Source organism: Apis laboriosa, unplaced genomic scaffold, assembly GCF_014066325.1.
Source record: "Apis laboriosa isolate Shangri-la unplaced genomic scaffold, ASM1406632v1 scaffold21_cov150, whole genome shotgun sequence".
Lineage (NCBI taxonomy): Eukaryota > Metazoa > Arthropoda > Insecta > Hymenoptera > Apidae > Apis > Apis laboriosa.
This window is the reverse complement of record NW_025222365.1, coordinates 1,684,508-1,701,424: the sequence shown is the minus strand read 5'-3', so window position 1 is coordinate 1,701,424 and position 16,917 is coordinate 1,684,508. Positions and strand designations below refer to the sequence as shown.

Genomic DNA, 16,917 nt, shown 5'->3' with positions numbered 1-16,917 from the left:
CTTTCTCCTCCAACGATCGAGGTCGGTCGACGCAAGATCGAGAGATTACGGAATATTGCTCGGAGGATTTCCCTAATTACTCGACGAACAACGGTATCGTCGAGGGTTGCGCGGAAAGTTGAAAATTTTGATCATTTGGAAGGTTTCGAAGGTGGAAGGATGCGAATACTTTTTGATATTATCGTTGCGCGCGCGATCCAGGGAAAATGTAGAGCAAACGTAGCGTGGAACTGCGGAACAGAATGTCCCGAGTGTTTCATCGATATTGTTCGTATAGGCTTACCTAGCACGAGTAGTATCCAATCGATCTTGCAGCGTCAGTGGTCGCGCCGTACTGGCTCACGGCTAGCTTCTATTCATCGAACACCGTCCATGCGCGAGTGGAATATCAACACCGAGAATCAAACCGCTTTTAACGAATGCTACCCGCTCCGATTTTGATCACCAACACCTACTGCCCCGTCGTATCAACGCTATCGATCTTCTTCCTCTTGACAAGTAAATGAAGATCGATTCCGACTCTGTGTCCATACGTGTGTCCACCACCGAGTGTTTATTGCAAAATTATCGGCAAGGACGGATACGGATACTCATCAGACTCGTCGAGGAAAGACTCGTAGAGGGATAGGATAGCCCTCGTAACCTTTCGTTATTTCGTTGAATTACGCGATGTACCCGCGTGTATATACGTATATATATATATATATATATATATATATACACCTTCTCCACGGTATTAAGATTTAAACGAGATCTTCCTTTACCTTTGTGCGTTAAAAGACTCGCGTCACGTTTCGAAGCCACTTACTATTCTCTCTCTCTACCGTTGGCGCACATGTATGAGTGCATACGCGCGGGCGCGCCGACCGCTACCCAGTTCGTGTCGTCCGTTAGCACGTGTAACCGAGAGTTACTCGAAAGTTTGTTCGGCGCGATGGAGTAGCGAATGAAAAGAAAGGGAAAAGCGAACGAATGAAAGAGAGAGAGAGAGAGAGAGAGCGAACGTCGTTGGCGCGAAAGGGGAATCGAAAATGGAGAGGCAAATTGGACGCGTTTTTTTTTTTTTTTTTATTTTTGGGCCGACAAAAGAGGAAGCGTTTAGCGCGGCCGATAGGGCGATGGAGCCGAAGGAGTTTGGCGATGAACGTAAGAGAATGAAGGGGCTGGTAAGGTAGGACACGGGCGCAAGGGAGCGAGGAGGAAGGAGGTGAACGGTGGACGAGAGGGGAATAGGGCAAGTAGAAAGGACGAGGGTGTCCGCGGGGGCGGATGAAAGGACGCTTACCAGCTACTACCTATTGATCGCCAATTCTTTTTCTCTTGTTGCATATTAGGCGCACTCTGCCTCCTCTCTCTTTCTCTCGGCGGCGGTACGCTCTCCCACCCCCTTGCTGGCGTAGAACGCGCGAATCCGCCCCTATAGCTACCCTCCGACCACCCTGCGCGCCTCTTCCTCTTCCTCCTCCACCACCCCGCTCACCCTCCTCCATCCTCCTACCCTTCCTCCCCATATCGCGTCACCGCGCGAGAGTGCGAGTCTCCCCCCTCCCCCCTACCACCACCACCACCTTTTCCTACCTACACACCATCGGCCAACCTGACGTTCTTCTTACCGGCAATGTTTCATTTCGAGTAGCGGCACCCTTTCCGTTTCGGGGTGGGGCCACCACCCATCGCGTCTTACACGCAGGTGTCGCGCCAATGCTTTCGATGCGATATCAACGCCTCTCCCTTCTCCCCCCCCCCTCCCTCCCTCCCTCCCTCCCCTTTGCCACCCCGTCCCTCTCCACCGATCCCTCTCCACCGATTCCATCTTCTCTTGGGCGATGGGCGACCACGCGTACCAGCGTGGAATCGAGCGAGATCGAGGATCGATCCCGTCCATCGATCCGATCGATCGATCCATCGATATTCCTCCTATATTCCTATACGTATGTGTACACGTTATTCGCGGAGAGAACGTGACCAAGGAATTTTGGAATTTTGTGTTTCAGGTAGAGGGGAGGACGAGTTGGATCGAGTGGTTGGCAGAGAAAAGGTGGACGGGCGAAGGGATCGGAGGGGTGAGCGCGTGAAAGGCGAAATCGGTGGAAGCGAAACAAAGCCGAAAGAGGAAGAAGAAGAAGAAGCGTAGAAGAAGAGGAGGAGGAGGAGGAGGAGGAGGAGGAGGAAGAAGAAGAAGAGGAAGAGGCAGGATTTGCCGGCGGCGACAGACTGCACTGTCGCACCACCGTTCTTCAGGGCGCAAGCGTGCACGTATGTTGTGCGTTTCCGTGCCCTAACCCTGTCTCAACACGACGAGAGAGTCGTCGTTTCTCGGCGTTCTCATCCCTACCCCGCCAACATCGCCGCCGTTGCCGCCACCGTTATCGCCACCGCCACCGCCGCCGTTACCGCTACCGCTACCGCCACCGTCACCGACGCTACTATCGGCTCACCATCCCTCCAACGTTCAACGCGAACGAGCACCACCGCCATAGCCGACGTAACGACGACGACGACGAGGACGACGACGACGACGACAACGAAGACGAAGAAGAAGAAGGCCGAGAAGACGAGAACGAAGGAGGCGACCACGATCACCACCACCACCACCACCACCACCGCTACCACCACCGCCGCCACGACCACCTCCTCTACGACCACTACTACTACCACCACCACCACCTCCACCACCACCACCGCCGCCGCTGCCGCCGCCGCCGCCACCACCACCGCTATCGCCGTCACCGTGAACGATAGAAGGAGAAGGAGGACGAGAAGGAGGATACCGATCACGAGGACGATCGCGACCGCGAATACGATCGTCGTCCACCTTCCATCCTCGCCATCGTCGGCCTTTCACGATTTTGCCCGCTCTTGGCGCGCGTTACGCCACGCGTGACGTTCTATCCGGCACGTTAAATCCTTGTAATCGCATGTATCGTTCGTTCGCGTCGAACAAGGGGGAAGATCGAAGATCGTCGAGCGCGGAACGAGAGGAGCGGAATTGAGGGAAATTCGATCGATCGAAGGTGGGAAGAGAGACGAGGGAAACGTAAGAAAGAGGAAGAGGACGAGGACGACGAGGACGACAACGGCGGCAGCGACGACGACGACGACGACGACGACGACGAAAACGACGAGGACGACGACGACGACGACGACGTCGAGAAGGACGAGGACGACGTCGAGGAGGAGGAGGAGGGCGACGACGAGGAAAACGACGAGGACGAGGACGAGGACGAGGACGACGACAACGACGACGACGACGACGACGACGACGACGACGAAGACGAGGACGAGGACGAGGACGGAGGACGGTCGGTGGCGTGGGGGGTGGACATCCACGCGGGAACTCGAGGCAGGCGCACCCGGCCGGCACGCACACACATTCATTCTAAGATGTGATTTCAAAAATGGCGGATTGCCCCTATGCCCGTTGCATACAGGAACGCAGACACATCCGACGGGAGCTGCTGCGATGGACAAAGAATATGGTCTTCGTAGTCGGTGAGTTAAATTGCGACCAACGGCTATCCTTGTGGGTCGTATTACCAATCCGATTTTCCCAGGATGGGAGATCAAGCGTTCGATCTAACGCGTTTTTTTTTTTTTTTTTTTTTTTTTACATGTTTCCTCTTCTCTTTTTCTTTCTTTCTTTCTTTTTTTTTTTTTTTTTCTTTTTTTGATCCATTCAAATCCGAAACCGCGAATACGTTGAACGTTTCGACGTCTTTGCGAATATGCGATCCTTGGTTGCGGAATACGTTGACTCGCGTTCCACATGGTGACTCTCGGAATGTGTCAAGGATATACGTATAAATACGACGAGAGAGTCTCGAACGTCTATGTGTGTCGTGGAGAGAGAGAGAGAGAGAGAGCGAGAGAGAGAGAGAGAGAGAGAGAGAGATGGAAGGTCGCGAAGGGGGTGGGGTGAGTCAGGAGTTTGAGAGGCGAGAGGATGAAGGCGGGAACGAGAGGGAGAAGGGTCAAAGAGGGGAAGAGGGAAAGATAGAAAGAGAGAGGGAGAGAGAGAGAGAGAACGAACGCCGGTGGTGAGACCTGTTGCGAACCGAAACGCCGAATCCTGGTTGACTGTGAGCCAGGCGTGACTCCTACTCGTGTCCGTACGTTCAACAGGGTGGTTGCACGTTGTCGAGAAACAGAGAGATATTTCGCGCCGTACACCTCGCTCGCGCGTACTAACTAGATTCAACGATGTTTCGTATATATCTCTCTCTACAATTTTCACTCGAAAATTTTCATTTTCGAATAGCAGAATAGGGCTACGCATTTTCGACCGTCGAGAAACGATGATTAAAGCTCTTCTTTTTTTTCCCCCTCGTTTTTCTTTCGACGAGAGAAACGTCGAGGATCGTTTTCTATCCTCCGATCGAATACGAATATACGAGAAATCGTAATTAAAGATCTTTCTTATTTGAACGGAGAGAGGAGGGGAGGGAGAGAGGGAGAGAAGGAAAAAGTCGTTGGACGGCATCGACACCATCGCGCACACCCGCACGAAAGAAAGGCACGAGATACGTAAGAGAGCGAGAGAACGCGCGGAGAATGCTATACGTAAGAGTGTGTAAGACACACCGCACGAGCTGCGTGCCTTGACCACAGACAACCGGAGCGATCCCGGCCGCCGCCCGAAACCTTCTTTTCTTCTTCTTACTACCTCCCTTCTTCCTCCTCCTTCTCCCTTTTTCCCTCTTCCTCCCGACCCGCATCCCTCTATTGCCCGCTTACGCCCCCACCATTATTCTCCTACTCTCTCTCTCTCTCTCTCTCTCTCTCTCTCTCGCTCTCTCTCTCTCTCGCCTCTCCCTCCCCTCTCGCCTTCGGGTTTAGTCCGTCAAGAGAAGAGTTCTCTCCGCTGTTACTCGTAGAAGCCGCGTTTCCACGCGCGCCGCTGTTGCGTGTACTCTTGCCCGTTACGCTTCTTCCTCCACTTTCGTAACCTCGCGCCACCCTTCGTCCCTCTTTTTCCTCCCCCCTCCCCATACCTTTATTCCCCCGCTCGGACTAGCCTCGTTGTCCCTACTACTTCCACTACCGCTACACTCTACTCTCTTTCCTCATTTCGGAACGCAGCTGCCGCTGGTGGTCGAGAAATTTTCGCGAGGTCCTACCTTTCTTCCTTCCTTCCTTCCTTCCTTCCTTCCTTCCTTCCTTCTTTTTTCCCTCCCCCCGTTTCCACGGATCCTTCCACCTCTCCCTCCCTCCTCTCCCCCTCCCTCCCCCCGTTCGATTTCTTCCCGAACGAACCCCCTATTTCCACTTTTTTCTTCGCGATCGGTTCTTCTCCTCCTCCTCCTCCTCCTCCTCCTCCTGCTGCTGCTGCTCCTCCTCCACCTCCGCTGCCTCTGCCGCCGCCGCCGCCGCGACGGAGAAGATTCTGAAAAGCAAGGTGGTAGTGGCACGTTTCCCCGAGAAAAGGAGAAAGAGAAAGCGGAAACGCGGGGTGTAGGAGCGCGAGGAAGAGGTTGCGTATGTGCGCGTTAGACGTCCGCCGGCGTATTCCTCTCGAGACTTCCATGATCTTCGGAGATCAACCAGTAAGCGTTGGTGAAAGGGTGACGAAGGGTGTGCGAGCGGCCGCCGTGGCGCATCCCTCTTCCGACCGTACACGTATACGTAACGCCGCGCCTCGTTCGCCTTTCTTGCTTCGTGCTCGTGCAACGTGCTCGGTGTAAAAAGTTTCTCGCCTCGAGTGTGCCTCGTTTCCCAACCATCGGGGCTGTTTTCTTTTTTCCACGGTGTCAGTGACGTGTTGCCCCCGTCCGGTTTTTCTTTCTTTCTTTCGGAGGAGGAGGAAGAAATCTTCTCCTCTCCGCCGAATCTCGAATCTGACGGATCTTGTGAGTCTTGGCCTCGAGCGCGATTCCCCCCGAACCGACCTGTTACGTTGTACACGTGTCGCTCGTTGCACACAGCGATGATCGATGCGAAACGCGTTCCGGCGACCGATTCGAATTTTCTTGAACATCGCGGACGATCGCGTGATCCGTCTCGTTTCGTGAATCGGCGCGTGTGAATCCTGGATGAAAGGATGAAACGATGATCGAGGGAACGATCGTTCGATGCGAACCGCGTCGAGGATCAACCAGAATTCGTGCTCGCGTCGAGAACGAAAGCGCAACGAAATGCCGGCTCGTCGAGGCAGCATTCTCGCTACCTGGACGTCGCACGAGCGCATACGACGAGGGATACGCTAGGAACAAGAGGATCGAGGCGTAGAGAGTACGTACGTATACGTGACGCGCGCACGGAATGGAAATATTTGCGGACAGGTGAACCGTTTTCACGGATCGGTGTACCACGTGCACCACACTCGCGGGGAGCATTTGTTGACGTTGCTCGTTGATGCGTTTCGAAACCTAGGATTTATACATATATATATATATATATATGCGTGAGTGTGTTTCGATACGGGTTTCGAATAAATTCGAATCGACGAAATTAAAAATCGACGAAATTAAAAATCGACGAATGGTCTACGGAATTGGTGATAATTCTTGTGGATAAAGGGATGGAAATCGGATGGTGTCTTCCATCTCTTCGAATCGAAAAATATGTTCGACAAGTATGTTGGTTTGTCGGGCAACGGAGGGAATAACGCTAGAATAACGCGGAGAATTTTTTTCCGCTCCTCCTATCGCGTGTTCTTTTTTTCTTTCTTTTGCACCCCTCGGTTTCTCGAAAACGGTCGCCTCCAAGGCGCAAGGGAGGAAAGGACCGAGAGGGAGCGGGGAGCGTTCGGGTGGGTGCAGTTACTGCTGATCGTTAAAAGGCGCATAAAAAAAGGTCGTGAGAGGGGGAGGCGAGAGGAAGCAGCGCGAGAAGTAACAATAAAAATTCGTGGGCATTCGTGTTTCGTCGCCGAGGTAGGAACGAGACGTTGAAGGGGTGAGGCGGGAAGGGAGGAAGAAGGAAGGTGGAGAAGGTGGAGTTGGAAGGAGAGAAGGAAGGCGAAGGAGGAGAAGGAGGAGAAGGAGGTTGGGAGGGGGGAGGTTGCGAGGAAGACGGGGGGGAGAGAGGGTGCAGTGGCGACGGTGCAGGGTGTCGGTGCAGGCGCAGCGAGGGTGGAGGGTGAGCGAGGATGGCTGGGGGATGGGTATGGCGGAGCAGGGTGCGTAATGAAACGATATTGAGTAGCCGTGGTAGGGAGGCTGGTGACGAAGGGTGGGGGTCGTCTTCAGCCCTCTCCGTCGATTGACCTCGCTTCGACGAGGCGAGCCAAGCCGCGGAGGGGGTGAGACGAGGCGAGACGAGGCGAGTACGGGAGGGAGGGTGGGGGTGAGTGGCCCACAGGGGCGGACGTGGCGGGAAGGGGTGGAAGGGGCGGGGAGGAGCAGGGGGAGAGAGAGCGAAATACCGAGCGATCCTACGTGGCCTACGGGGGAAGGGAGAGCCGAGTTAAATTGACGAAAATGACGCGGCACCTTCTTTTTGTCTTTGCCTTACCCTCCTCCCTTCACCGACCGACCGACCGACCGACCGACCGACCGACCAACGATGCAACGCCTTGGAACCGCCTACCACCGAAAAACTTCAAAGCGGTATTAGTGCTCGAAAACACCGATCTAACGAACCGCGCTCAACGGACAGAGAGAGAGAGAGAGAGAGAGATAAGATCGGCAAAAGGACGACGACTTGGCGGTTCCACTCGGTGGAACGACACTTTCGATCAACGAACGACCAACGGGAGACGATCGTTCGATAGTCGACGTGAGTTTTACTTACGTTCGCGTCGTTTGATAACATTGTCGTTTCACTCGTATCGATGATTAATCAATCCTATCGATGGTCGAGACCATGGCCGGCTAGCGATTGCGAGAGACTTGGCGCAAAAGTTGGTATCGTTACACCTCCTTCTACTCGTCCACGGCGAGCACGCGTGGATCAAATTTCCCTTTTATATTCGTTAATTTTTCATTCCAAGTGGGAATATTTTGTTACGTTAATATCGGGCGTAAAGCGCAAACTTTGCCCATATTAATATTTTACGAAATATTTTTCGCCCATGTGTAAATGAGTGCAGGCATCGCGTGTAAACAATTTGGAAAATTACCAACGAACCGTGTCGAGCTGTTTTTTAAAACGCGGAAAATGAGTTAATACTCAGATGGAAGCGCATATAATAATCCATTAAATGATCACATGCCCTGTCAGATAATTACGAAGCTTGACAGAAATTAATATCAATGAACGATATTAATGATCATTCTCCTTGTAAAATATAACGGGCGCGTTGCAACGAGTAGTCGATTTTAGTTGTAAAATTCATATTGTACACCGGTAATTCCGTCCCCTTTGTACTTGACAAATTATCCCTTTCGCGATACAATTTCTTTTTCATTTTATCGAGTTTTGTTTACCAGTTATCTATTTACCGCGTATTATTTAAGTGATAGTTCGTAGAAGTAAAAATAGCTTCGACAAATGGCCGATTATCGCGTCAATTTATCTTTAACGATATTTTTAAAAATTTCGTTAGAAATATTATAAATTTCGTTCGTTTGAAAATTCCTTCCAAACTTGCCGATTTCTTCCGATTCTTCTGTCCAAATTTTTACGATACGATCTGTACACGAAGGAATTCACGCGGAAATCGGATTCGACGAATTTATTGTTCTACAGATATACAAGAGACACGACAATTTCAAGAATCACGTTAAAACTGTATAACGAATAACCACGCGTCCTTCCTCGTTCAAAATGATTCGTACGATTCTCTTCTCGATGAGTATGAGCGTTGCGAAATTTCACGCTATTCCGTACATTTTGTGTGAATCAGCATTTTCTAAGACATCCTTAAGACGACGTGACCATCTAATCTTCCGAGCAATTTTACTTCGTATAGTTTGTTGCGCGAATCATCGCGATCGTCATATTTTTATTCAATTTTACTTTCGCGCTTTTAATCGAAACGATCGACGTTAAATTAAAGATTAATCGTATCGAGTTATATTTAAAACCGATTTAGAAACTGGAACGTTTTATCTCAAAAATCGTTGATCATTCTCCGAGGAATTTGCTCAGAGGAAAAGTCGCCTCGATCTCCTTTTCTCTCGTTCAAAAAAAAAAAATTTTATACATATATATATATATATATATATCTTCTCGTTAAACGGCACAATTTGTAAATCGACCTGTTGGAGAGTATCGTTGCCGCGTATACATGGCAGTTTTATACAGAGTGCTGCTACTAGTAGTAAAAAACTCGAAAACGTTAATCCGATAACGGATGGCGACGGTGATCCGTTGCATTTTAATCCGTCTTTTTCGGATCGGCCATCGAATATCATCCGCACAAAGCTCTGCTTTACCGCGACGTCAAAATGACGATATTAGCCGATACGCGAGTGTGCGTGCACACCAATTGTCAACGTTATCGCGTGTTGTGCACGTGTATGCGTACACACACGTTGGCGCAAACACGCCAACGTGGGTATCTTTCGCCCGTTCCTTCGCTCGTTCTCTATTCTCAGTTTTCAATTTCTATTTTTACTCTACTTTCCCTCGCTCGTCTTTATCTTACGATCCTCCATTTTTATTCCATTTATCCTTCTCCTCCTTCTTTCCCTCCCCCCCCCCTCCCGTTTTACATCTTTTCCTTCCTGGTTTTGCCACATTTGCTTCCTCCTCTCTCTCTCTCTCTCTCTCTTCCTTTTTAGAATCGTTCGTTCTCTCTCCATGGATGCAAACACGCGTCACGATGATATTCCTTTCTAAGCTCGCCGGCACTGCCATTTCCACCATTGAAAACAGTAGTTATGTTTACCTGTTCTACGCGACGAAAAAAAATATCTGCGCTCGAAAACGAAACGCGACATTATTTTTTCTCATCTATTCTCTACATTTTTTTCTACGACACATATGATATATCGTACATACGAATATATATATATATATATATATATATATATATATATTTTGTGCCAGATTCGCTTATCGAAATAATTAAGGAAAAAGGATGTTTGATATAATTGGAACGCGACGCTACGATGTCCTTCCTACTTCCGCCGCAGCCGCAGCTCGAACCGTCCTATACCAATTCGTCAATGTTGCCACGCTCGTTTTATCGCCGCCCGTTAAAATCGTGAATTTCGCGTAACCCGCGCGCGGCAATCTTGCAATGCAACTCTTCCCGCGGGTAACATTAGACACCGGTGAACGATAAATGGGTCACAAGACGACTGTGCGGTACGTCTGGTATCCGATTGCCGCTTGCATCGCTTAGCAAGCTAAAATATAACGAAAGTACGACCCGATTCCCCGCGTTCCTTTCACGAGGCAGAGATCTTTCGTTTTCTTTCCCTTCGTTTCCTTTCGTTCGTTGCGATAAGCGAATATACGAATCGATCGATAAACTTGTCCCTTCCTTCTCGTTTACAACTTTCCTTCCTCCGTCTCCCCTCTTAACCAGTTTCATTCGAGTAACGTTTGTGAACGCGAGCGAGCCGGTGATCGTTCTTCTTTCCAGGTTGGATAATAAGAGGCGTAACGTCGTCCCGCCGAGCCGCGTGGCAACGTTTCTTCCGGACGAATTCCACTTCGAATTTCGGGCGATCCCTGGCTCAAATACTCTTGCGCGTGTAATAATAAGTTAGAGTAGAGTAGACTCGAAACTTTTCATCTTGAAATCGTTGGAAAGGAGCGTTGAGATCTCAATATATATATATCGATTATTTAACGGTGGCAAGGTTATACTGTATCGAGATTAAGATACGAGGAAAAAGAGGAAGAGTATTTATCTTGTTCCGGTATATATATATATATATATATATATATATATATATATGTGTGTGTGTGTGTGTGTGTGTGTACACATATCGCGAACTCGCGAATCTTGAAATTTGTGGTGTGCGAGGTATACACACGTCTAGCAAATGCAACGGTCGGAGCTGTAATTTCACATTGTTCCAGTATATTATTTCATTGCACGATATCGCTCCATTAGTTCGACCCGAGCAGTGATTCCCGAGGTCATTATACCAGTGGAGGATCGTCGAGAAAGAGCGAGCGGCGAAGGAGAGAAGGCGAGGAGATTGGCGAGCAGAGAGCGAGAGCGAAAGAGCGAGAGAGAGAGCGAAAGCGAGAGCGAGAGAGAGAGAGAGAGAAAGAGCTAGTTTGAGAGAAGGCTGGGAAGGAGAGGGAAAGAACGTGAAGGAGAAAGAGAGAAGGAGGAACGAAGAAGAATGGTCCGCGAGGTCAGCCCACGTTCGTACATATTCTCACGTAGATCTGTGTACGTACCGACGCGTGCACACCTTGACGAACATTGTTGAAGAAAAAGAAGCGGTCGCTTGATAATACATGGACTGCCTAGCGGTTGGCGCGCGCAGAGTGACCAACCTCGGCCCGAATGCTGAGGCCAAAGGACAAAGAGGAGGAGCGGGGAGGGCGAAAAATTTTTGGGGGGCAGGTGGTGCCCCTTTTTCGTTAGTCAGCAGCATGTTTTTGGAAGCGTTGCTGAAAAGGGTGTGCCTTTCCTCGGCTATTGTTCGTCTCCGCGCTTTTGTAACCAGCAGTTTGCCGGCTCGATTTCCTGTTTCCGTGTGATTTGTCCGGATTTCTTCTTTTCTTTTCTTTTCTTTTCTTTTCTTTTGTTTTTTTTTTTTTTTGTTTTTTCTCCAACGGACAATTCGAAATCTCTGTATCGCGATAATTCGTCGCTCGTCTCTTAGCTTCGATTCTGTGAAAATTAATGTTGTTATTATTATTATTATTATTATTGTAGGAAGGCGTTGGTTAAACCGATTCGTTTAAATAGATTCGTACGTACAAGCATGTATCCGTGAATGTATGGTAACCGATAATTCTTAAAGGTGTTAATACGTTGGGAGAGATTAACAAATAACCTTCGGAGACTCTATCTTTGGCAAGCATCGTTTCAAGATCTTAATGAGGCACGGCTGGGTTCCATGCCTTGTTGAGAGACAAGTAACGCTCCGCGGATTTCGACATCCATCTTGCCTGCCTGCCTGCCTGCCTGTCTGTCCTTTGCTCGCCTCGAAAACCACTAACCGATCTCTCGCCGGTGAATGGAAATCTCGTGATCGTTGTAACAAAGCGATGCTGATAACTCTCGAGTAGGCGACCAAGAATATTTTTGTATCCCGGCTATGTATGCAGCGAGCCGAGTCTTCGAACAGGCGAAAGACACTCGAATCGCTGCAATTAAGTTATCGACCAGGATCGCGGTAAACGTAACCGTTCTTTATGAATGCTCTTTATTACCGCTACGAGCACTCGCGAGATCGTTTGTCGATCTACTTACCGTTACGGTAACCGCGTAGATCCCGTGCTTTTTCTTCGCCCATTCTGTGTTTACATCGCGCGATATTCCGTGTATCCCGACCCTAGTGCGCTCCGTTTTCTCCTCTTTTTTTCTCTTTATCTCTTTCTTTTTTTTTTTTTATTTACTATCTTGTCACGCTGATTCTAATTCGAATTAATAATCCAAATAGGATAGATTTCCTTTTTCGTATAAATCGTACGATACTCTGTCGATAAATTTAATATTTACGCGATACTAGACGACTCTCCATTTTTTTTTTATTCCTTTTTTATTTTTAGATTGGAAAAGATCGAAAAAGATCGGAAAAAGATCGAAAAAGATCGGAAAAAGATCGAAAAAGATCGGAAAAAGATCGAAAAAGATTGGAAAAAGATCGAAAAAGATTTCTCTACGCGTGTATATAACGGTCGCGAAGTTGGTTAATTAGAAGTAATTCTGATTAGTTAGTAAATGGATACAGATGTAGTCGGATATAGTTTCTTTTTCGTCGATGAAAATTCGGAGCGAGGAAAATTTGGTAAGCGAGGAAAAGGAAAAAAAAAAAAAAAAGGAACACAGCGATCTCGATGCGGTGAGACGCATAGGTGCTGTCTGGCACCGGGGTCGTTATCGCAATTATTTCGTTATTATCGTCCTGAAGGTTCAACGGCGGCAGCGAATCGCAAGCGAGTTTCGGACAAAGGATAGCCTTGTGCGTCGTGAGAGCCAGCTGCAGCCCCACCATACCCGGCCACCCATTTCCTAACCTTCTACTCTCGTCTAAACCGGATTGCCATTGGTCGAAACGGACCGACGATTAGTGACGGGACCAAGGGAATAGCACCAAGACAGCGGCAACTGTTGGGGGAAATATAGCGCGCGCGCTTGGATCTAAAATTGCGACGCCGCCATTGGTCGGATGGGGCCCGAGGCCATTCGATTTAGAATTGAAGAATGGTGCCGCTATATCCTCGCCGTTCACGGAGGACGCCCGTGGAAAGTAGATTCTCTCTCTCTCTCTTTCTCTTTCTCTCTCTCTCTCTCTCTCTTCTTCGTTCTCGAATCTTCCTCATTTTGATTCACCATTTATCAAGACTAACCGTTCGATCGTTGGATCGTTGGAGGGATTATCGAAAATTCTTCTCGAAAAAAAAAAAAAAAGAAAAAGAAAAAGAAAAAGAAAAGAAAAAATGGATTCCATTTTTATTATTATTATCATCATTCCATTGTGGTTACACGGTTGTTTCGAGCACGTTTCGAGTACCCTTCCCTTCGATTCCGGTACAAAAATGTAAAAGTATTCTAACCCGAAGAAACTCCATTTATTTTCCATTACTGCATTTTTACGGATCGTTGAGATTTTTCGAGTAATTTACGATACTCGAGAGATCCCCTCCCCTCCCCTCCCCTCCATTCGGTATAACACCGAAGAGTTTTTGAAATTCTTCGATGCGCCGGCCGACGTTTTAATCGCGAACGAAATGCCAAGAGTGGGAAGGGATAATCGTTTTATACACTGGAGAAGTTCCTGGTGCCAAGTCTACGTCATCATTGGCTTAATCCCGGGCGTGGTCATCTGCCCTACTTCTTCCTCTTCTTAAATGGCACGCGAGATAAGATTGGTTCGGCACCTCCTGCCTGGAATTTCATCCAAAGGCGCGCCACCCGTCTAATTACTTTTAGAATCGATCAAGGACTCGAACTTCGCTCGCTGTGAACGACCAAACGTGCAACTATCGACCTTCGATCGATCGATAAAGAAAATGGCGAGAAAAATAGTCGCGGAGATCATAAACTCGCTCTTCCCCTCACATAATTCGAAATTTCTCAATTTTTTAACCGATAGGGGAGGGGGGAATCATAGTTTACTTCATATATATATATATTTATTTTTTACCGTTAGAATCTCGCAAGCGCAGTTTTGACGCAACATGTTTCGCTTTTTTTCTTCTTCTTTTTTTTTTTTTTAGTATGTTGTTGTTGCAACAAGTGTGCGATGGAAATATCTTTCATTCGCGATAGTTTGCAAGTTTGAAGAATCCGCTTCGAACGAATCGAGACGAGATAAATTCGTTTTTTGACGAGGGTTCGACTCGAGAGATTTACGTCATTAGAAATCGCGTTGCGAAATACGTATATACAAACATATACGCTGTATCCACGAGTCGCTTCTCGGCCTGTACCGTTGCATTCCGGTTAGGATACGTTCATTCATTTGAAAATCCGGATCCCGGTGTTTCGTCGCCGCCCACTCGAACGAAGAAGTCGGCGAGAGGAAAAAGCGCGATTACTACTTTCCCAACAGATTATTCTCCCACTGTACCCATTGATTACATGCAAGGTCGGCGATGCTGCAACCGGGTAGGCGCAGACCGGGGTATACTTGGACGAGGTTAATCAGACCTTTCAGAAGGAAAGGGGGGAATCTTAACCGGCTCGTTCTCCATCGAAAGTACATCGACTTGCGTGCCGTATAATTAGTTCCGAGACGATTGTTTTCTCTCCCTCTTTTTCTTCGAATCAACCTTTCGTAATGGAGAAATAATCACGGTCGTTCTAATCAACGTTACCGCTTTTTGCCAAGCGGGTAATCGATGTTTATCTCGTCTATGCATAAATATATATAAAAGTTAGAATCCTTTTGAAAATTCCGTGCAATCTATTTCTGAAGAGAAGAAATTTTCTCATCCAGACTTTTCCACACTTGTTCTTCCGCCTTGTTCTAACTCGCAGAGTTAGAGCGCAACGCGTTTCCTTTGTTCCTCTGCGACAGAGAGTAGATGAGTAGTAGTCGTCGTGTATTTGACGTCATCGAGAAACGAGGCTAAATTTAACGTGGAAGAAAAGAAGAAGAAGAAGAAGAAGAAGAAGAAGAAGAAAAAAAAATTTTTTTCGTGTGCAACGATCGCCTTATTCCGGACAGATTTTTCATGACTCACTATGACGCGACCTTGGGACCCGCACGTTCTCTTCAAAGATGATGATTCGTTTATAATTGTTGCGCTCTGTTGGCCAACGATGCGTATTCTCTCGCTTCGATTACGAACCAAGTTCGACATTTTCTAAATAATTAACGTGTTGGGATGATCACGTTCGCTCGCGCGATTGAAATCTGCTCTGCGGCCGTCGTAAGTAAGCGCTAAATCGAGAGAGCGTTAGTCACTTCGATTTCAATTTTGAAAGATTAATTACGTAATTAAAATTAATACGTTTCTTTTTCTTTCTTTCTTTCTTTTTTCCTTTTTATAACCGTTAATCTCTTAATCGAAAAATGTTTCATTCGAGAAGGTTCGAGAAGGAAGAAATTATTCGGATCATTTCCCCATTTCGGAAAACTCGAATTTCGATCGAAAGGAAAATAATTCGATTCGCGATATCGAGAAATTAGAAAAAGAAAAAAGAAAGGAGAAAATGGTATTACCACGAAGGGCGAAGACGGGATAACGAGGGATAGACTTATTCCGCACGAAAATATTGCTACATTTCGGTCTGTGGCCCATTTATAAAGTACGGCTGTACAAACTCAGCCCTGACCGTAATGCTTGTCATACGTTTTTTCTGACAGCGGCGCGCGTGCAAGCAAGATATGTCGCGGCGGCGACGCTCGGCGCAGATCCAGTCCGCGTTTCCGCAAACTGGCATTATACCTGTATTTGATAAGCTGCGTGGAACTAGAGCGTTTAAATAATGGCCGGTACAAACGACGATGGGCTACCACGATGGGGGCGTCGCTATTCGTTCGAAACGTTCGACAAACAATAATAATTTATTCAGATGTTTTTCATTGCGCGCGTTCCTTTTACAGCCTAGCGGGCATTTAATGCAACCTTGCCGATCAATAGTCCGCCGAACATGTGTGTATGTGTGTGTGTGTGTGTGTGTGCGTGTGTACATTCTTAATATTTTCTCCCCCCCTCCCCCTTCTTTCTTTTCTCTTCTTCTTTTTCTTCCTCCTCCTCCTCCTCCTCTTCGAAACTCTTATCCGACCGCCTTGAAAATTCGGTCTGGATAAACTCGCCTCCCCCCCTCCCCCTCCTCCCCCCTCCCCCCTCCCCCCTTCTCCCCCAGCCCAGACACTTGGATTTTTCCGTGTCGCGTCATAGAAACGGCCGCGCCGCTCCAATTGAGTCATTGGATATCCAGGGAGGGGGACGAGGGGGGGGAAGTGAGACATCGGAAGCGGAAGGACGGCAGAGGCGGGACCAAAAGGCGGGAATTTGAGGAGTGTCGCGCAGAATCGCGGTAGCGCAAGTTTACGCGGTTGTCCACGCGAGCTGTCGCGTCCACATTCTCGTCGAGGCGAGAATTCGAGGGAGGGAATCGAGGAGATCGTTGTCGAGGAGGCGTCGTGGCGCGAATAACAATCCATCCATCCGTCCGTCCGTCCGTCCGTTCCATTCGTCGAGGTTGGCCCCCTCGACCGCCGGAATCAATTTCGGGTGAGAGATAGAGGCGGCAGCCGGCCATGGAAAAAGTTCGCCTTCTGCCTCCTCCTCCTCCCCCCTCGCCCCCCGCTGTCTTCGATCTTCCCTCTCGCGCACGCGAATCCCGTAGCCGCACACGCTAAAACCGTGGAAAACCAAACGTGTACGTACTTGTAACGTACGTGTCGTACGTTGGCATGTGCCCGTGGCACACGCGACGAC

The 16,917-nt window shown here is 48.5% G+C and overlaps 2 protein-coding genes across 5 annotated transcripts in view; both read left to right on the top strand.

Moving 5' to 3' along the window:
• Positions 1-16,917, top strand: part of LOC122712980 — a 93,380-nt gene that overhangs the window by 37,525 nt on the left and 38,938 nt on the right. Inside the window, exon 2 of one of the 2 annotated variants that reach the window (XR_006346435.1) lies at positions 1,995-2,140. The exons of the other annotated variant lie outside the window; for it this stretch is intronic. The gene's annotated coding sequence lies outside the window, so the exon portion shown is untranslated. Of the gene's footprint in view, positions 1-1,994; positions 2,141-16,917 lie in introns of those variants that run through there. 2 annotated transcript variants of the gene reach the window in all.
• Positions 3,177-16,917, top strand: part of LOC122712976 (mushroom body large-type Kenyon cell-specific protein 1) — a 32,077-nt gene continuing 18,336 nt past the window's right edge. For all 3 annotated transcript variants that reach the window (XM_043933077.1, XM_043933075.1, XM_043933076.1), the window contains exon 1: positions 3,177-3,492. In XM_043933077.1, coding sequence (XP_043789012.1) covers positions 3,399-3,492 — 94 coding nt within the window. In that variant the 5' untranslated portion in view covers positions 3,177-3,398. The remainder of the gene's footprint in view (positions 3,493-16,917) is intronic.